Source organism: Triticum urartu, chromosome 2A, assembly GCF_056163025.1.
Source record: "Triticum urartu cultivar PI428250 chromosome 2A, HENAU_Tu73, whole genome shotgun sequence".
NCBI lineage: Eukaryota > Viridiplantae > Streptophyta > Magnoliopsida > Poales > Poaceae > Triticum > Triticum urartu.
The window spans coordinates 168,703,603-168,707,606 of record NC_141874.1 but is presented as its reverse complement, the minus strand read 5'-3'; the positions used below and the strand labels follow the sequence as shown (position 1 = coordinate 168,707,606).

Below are 4,004 nucleotides of genomic sequence, written 5' to 3'. Positions count from 1 at the left end.
TAAAAGTAAATGATAACATGGGGCACTATTTTCAGACACATAAGGGGCTAAGACAGGGTGACTCCATGTCTCCCGTGCTATTCAACCAAGTAGCAGATATATTGGCAGTTCTCATCGGCCGGGCTAAAGAGAATGACCAAGTTGGAGGACTGGTTCCCCACCTGGTAGAGGGGGGGTGTATCCATTCTACAATATGCTAACGGTACCATTATCTTCATGGAGCACGACCTCGCAAAAGCAAGGAATATGAAGCTTGTGCTTTGCCTATTTGAGCAATTGTCTGGACTAAAAATAAATTTTAACAAAAACGAATTGTTCTGTTTCGGGAGAGCGAAAGAGGAACAAGATGAGTACAGAAAATTGTTCGGATGCAAAATGGGTTCCCTACCATTTAGTTACTTAGGGATCCCAATCCACCATAGGCGTTTAACGAACAAGGAATGGAAATGTATAGAAGATAGATTTGTAAAAAGACTAAGCTGCTGGAAGGGCAAGCTAATATCTTACGGAGGTCGGATGGTTTTGATAAATTCGGTTTTGACTAGCTTGCCGATGTTCCTTTTGTCTTTCTTTGAAGTGCCGGTAGCGGTACGGAAAAGATTAGAATTTTATCGATCCCGCTTCTTTTGGCAAAGTGATGAGGCTAAGAAGAAATACCGATTGACTCGATGGGATATTATCTGCAGACCAAAGGACCAAGGTGGGTTAAGGATCGAGAACTTAGAAGTAAAGAACAGATGCTTGCTTAGCAAATGGCTATACATGCTATCAGTGGAGACCAAGGGTATGTGGGTTACAAATATTGCGGAATAAGTACTTACGCACTAAGACTTTGGCCCAGGTTACAATTAGGCCTACAGACTCACCTTTTTGGAAAGGGTTAATGAGGACAAAGGCCGCCTTCTTCCAACGGGTGAAGTCAACCGTAGGTAATGGTACCACTACTAGATTCTGGGGGGGGGATAAATGGCTAGGGGAGATGCCTCTGGTCCCACAAATCCTTTTCTATATAATATTGTGCAAAGAAAAGAAGATTATGTCGCCACAATATTAAATTCAGTACCGCGTAATATCCAATTTTGGAGATCCCTAGTGGGGGAATGTTGGAACAAGTGGTTGCACCTAGTTCACAGGTTGATGGAGGTTCAACTATCAGACCTTGAGGATACAATTCACTGGAGGTTAGTTGCGAATGGAATCTTTTCAGTGAAATCTATGTATATGGACCTAATTGATTCCGGGCCACTGTCTAGGTCATTACACATATGGAAGATTAAAGTTTCCCTCCGAATTAAGATTTTCATGTGGTTGGTTCACAAAGGAGTCATATTGACCAAAGATAGCTTGCTCAAAAGAAGTTAGATCGGTTACTACAGATGTTGTTTTTGTGATCACAATGAAATGATTAAACACCTTTTTCTCAAGTGTCCACTTGCAAAACTATTATGGCGCTCAATACATATAGCTTTTGAAGTCCATCCCCAAACGAGCATAAACACGTTATTTGGGACGCGGCTCAATGGAGTGGACATACATACAACGAAACAGATTCAGATAGGGATATGTGCACTACTTTAGACGATATGTAATACTAAAAATGGTTTGATTTTTAATGGGACAAACTTCACGATTTTTTTGCAGGTTATCTATAGAGCTACAACATGGATCCGTATGTGGTTATTACTCACGCATGCAGACTCCAGGGAGCTTTTGATTATTTGGTGCAACCATTGAGAGACGGTAGCACAGCCTTCTTCAGTCGATTTGGATGGCGAATGGATAACATACTAAGTGTATAGGCATCATAGCCTGCTTTGTATTGCCGGATGTGGCATCTTTTTTATGTTTTCTTTCGTTTTGCACTATGATTTTGGGCCTTTTGTGGCCATAAGACTCTGTCACACTATTTTAATAAGATGACTGCATGCATCGATTGATGCAGAGGCCGGGGGTTATGCCTCCTTTTCCGAAAATATAATATATGTACATATACTTCATTATTCGAAGCACAAATACGTAAGGGGGTCGAATTGCGGAAAGTACTCCTCTGAACCTCGGTATAGATGAACACGACATACGAAAAATAGTTTAGCAATTAAGTTTTTTTAAAAAAATTCTGAAACATTTTTTGAACAAACTTGACCTACTGGTACACTCCTATGAAAAGCGTGCATGGGGCCTAGCTATACATCAACCAATACTACTTTTTTAGGGAAAAAAGGTTGCTATTTTGTTCAATGTAATGCCCTTTCCTCTGCAATCACCGAGCTAATAAGCACTGGAGACACATGGAGCTAACAACACCAACATAAATCGTAGGATCATGGAAAAATTTCGAGCTGCGATCGACGCGGCAGGGCTCAAGGAGATCAAGTGCAAGAACAGAAGATTTACGTGGAGCAACGAGCGCATGTCGCCAACCCTAGTTAGCATAGATAATTTTTTCTGCACCATGGCCTGGGCCTCCATGTTTCCCTCCTACCTCCTTCACGCCGCTTCCACCTCGTGCTCTGACCACTGCCCGTTGCTGCCGTCGGAGGCGGCAGCCCCTCGCCGCGCTGCTCGCTTCCGCTTCGAGTCTTTTTGGCTGAGATTCCCTCGCTTCCACACTACGGTGCAGAGGGCGTGGGATCGCCCAGTCGCCTCTGGCTGTGCTTTCAAGAGACTCAGCACAAAGCTCGCGCGAGTGGCCCGTGACATGAAGATTTGGGCCAAGGGCTTCTTCAGCGAGACAAAGCTTCAAATGCACATCGCAAACAAGATCGTGCTCCGCCTCGACATTGCTCAGGAGAGTAGGCAACTGACGGTAGATGAATTCCAGCTGCGGAAATGGCTCAAGATGCGAGTCCTTGGACTCGCCGCCATTGAGAGGGCGCGCAAGAGACATGCCTCGCGCGTCACCTGGCTGCGCGCGGGCGACGCCAAGATTGCGTTCTTCCAGGCAAAAATCAACTCACGGCGCCAAAAAAACTTCATCCATGCCCTACACACTCGAGACTCCATTGCCACCTCCCACGGCGACAAGGAGCGGATCATTCATGAGCACTTTCGATCCTCGTTGGGCACAACATCGCCTCGCAACCGAACCATCAACTGGGAATCCATCCACCTGCCGTCTTTGCCGGCAGCCAGCCTCGACAATCCCTTCACTGAGGACGAGGTGTGGGCGGCGATATGCAAATCTCCACAAGAGAAGTCCCCGGGGCCGGACGACTTCAATGGCACTTTCTTCCGCTCGTGTTGGTCCATCATCAAGACAGACGTCATGGCTGCCTTCCACCAATTCTACAATCTCTCAGGCGGCGACATGTCGGCGATCAACAAAGCTACAATCATTCTCCTACAAAAAAAGGATGGGGCAACGGAGATCACCCACTTCAGGCCCATTAGTTTGATCCATTCGATAACCAAGCTCATCTCCAAGGTTCTCTCGATTAGATTGGCGTCAGTCATTGGCTCCATCATCTCACCGGCGCAGACGACATTCCTAAAATCGAAGTGCATCCACGACAACTTTCTTTTAGCGCAAAACTCCGTCCGCGCCCTTGATAACCCACAAATATAGGGGATCGCAACAGTTTTCGAGTGTAGAGTATTCAATCCAAATTTATTGATTCGACACAAGGGGAGCCAAAGAATATTCTCAAGTATTAGCAGCTGAGTTGTCAATTCAACCACACCTAGAAACTTAGTATCTGCAGAAAAGTGTTTAGTAGCAAAGTAATATGATAGTAGTGGTAACGGTAGCAAAATGTAACAGTAGCAAAACTAATGTTTTTGGTATTTTGTAGTGATGATAGCAATAGCAACGAAAAAGTAAATAAGCGAAGAACAATATATGGAAAGCTCGTAGGCAATGGATCGGTGATGGAGAATTATGCCGGATGCGGTTCATCATGTAACAGTCATAACCTAGGGTGACAAAGAACTAGCTCCAATTCATCAATGTAATGTAGGCATGTATTCCGAATATAGTCATACGTGCTTATAGAAAAGAACTTGCA

At 44.7% G+C, this 4,004-nt stretch overlaps 1 protein-coding gene across 1 annotated transcript; it reads left to right on the top strand.

Moving 5' to 3' along the window:
- Positions 1–2,323: 2,323 nt before the first annotated feature.
- LOC147984407 (uncharacterized) lies at positions 2,324–3,565 on the top strand. Its single transcript, XM_087541086.1, has one exon. It carries the CDS (start codon positions 2,324–2,326, stop codon positions 3,563–3,565), a length of 1,242 nt encoding a protein of 413 aa, XP_087397212.1.
- The last annotated feature ends 439 nt before the right edge of the window (positions 3,566–4,004 follow it).

Bases quoted from the DNA above. Each gene is read 5' to 3' on its own strand.
- LOC147984407 (XM_087541086.1), top strand. From the start codon at position 2,324: ATGGAAAAATTTCGAGCTGCGATCGACGCGGCAGGGCTCAAGGAGATC.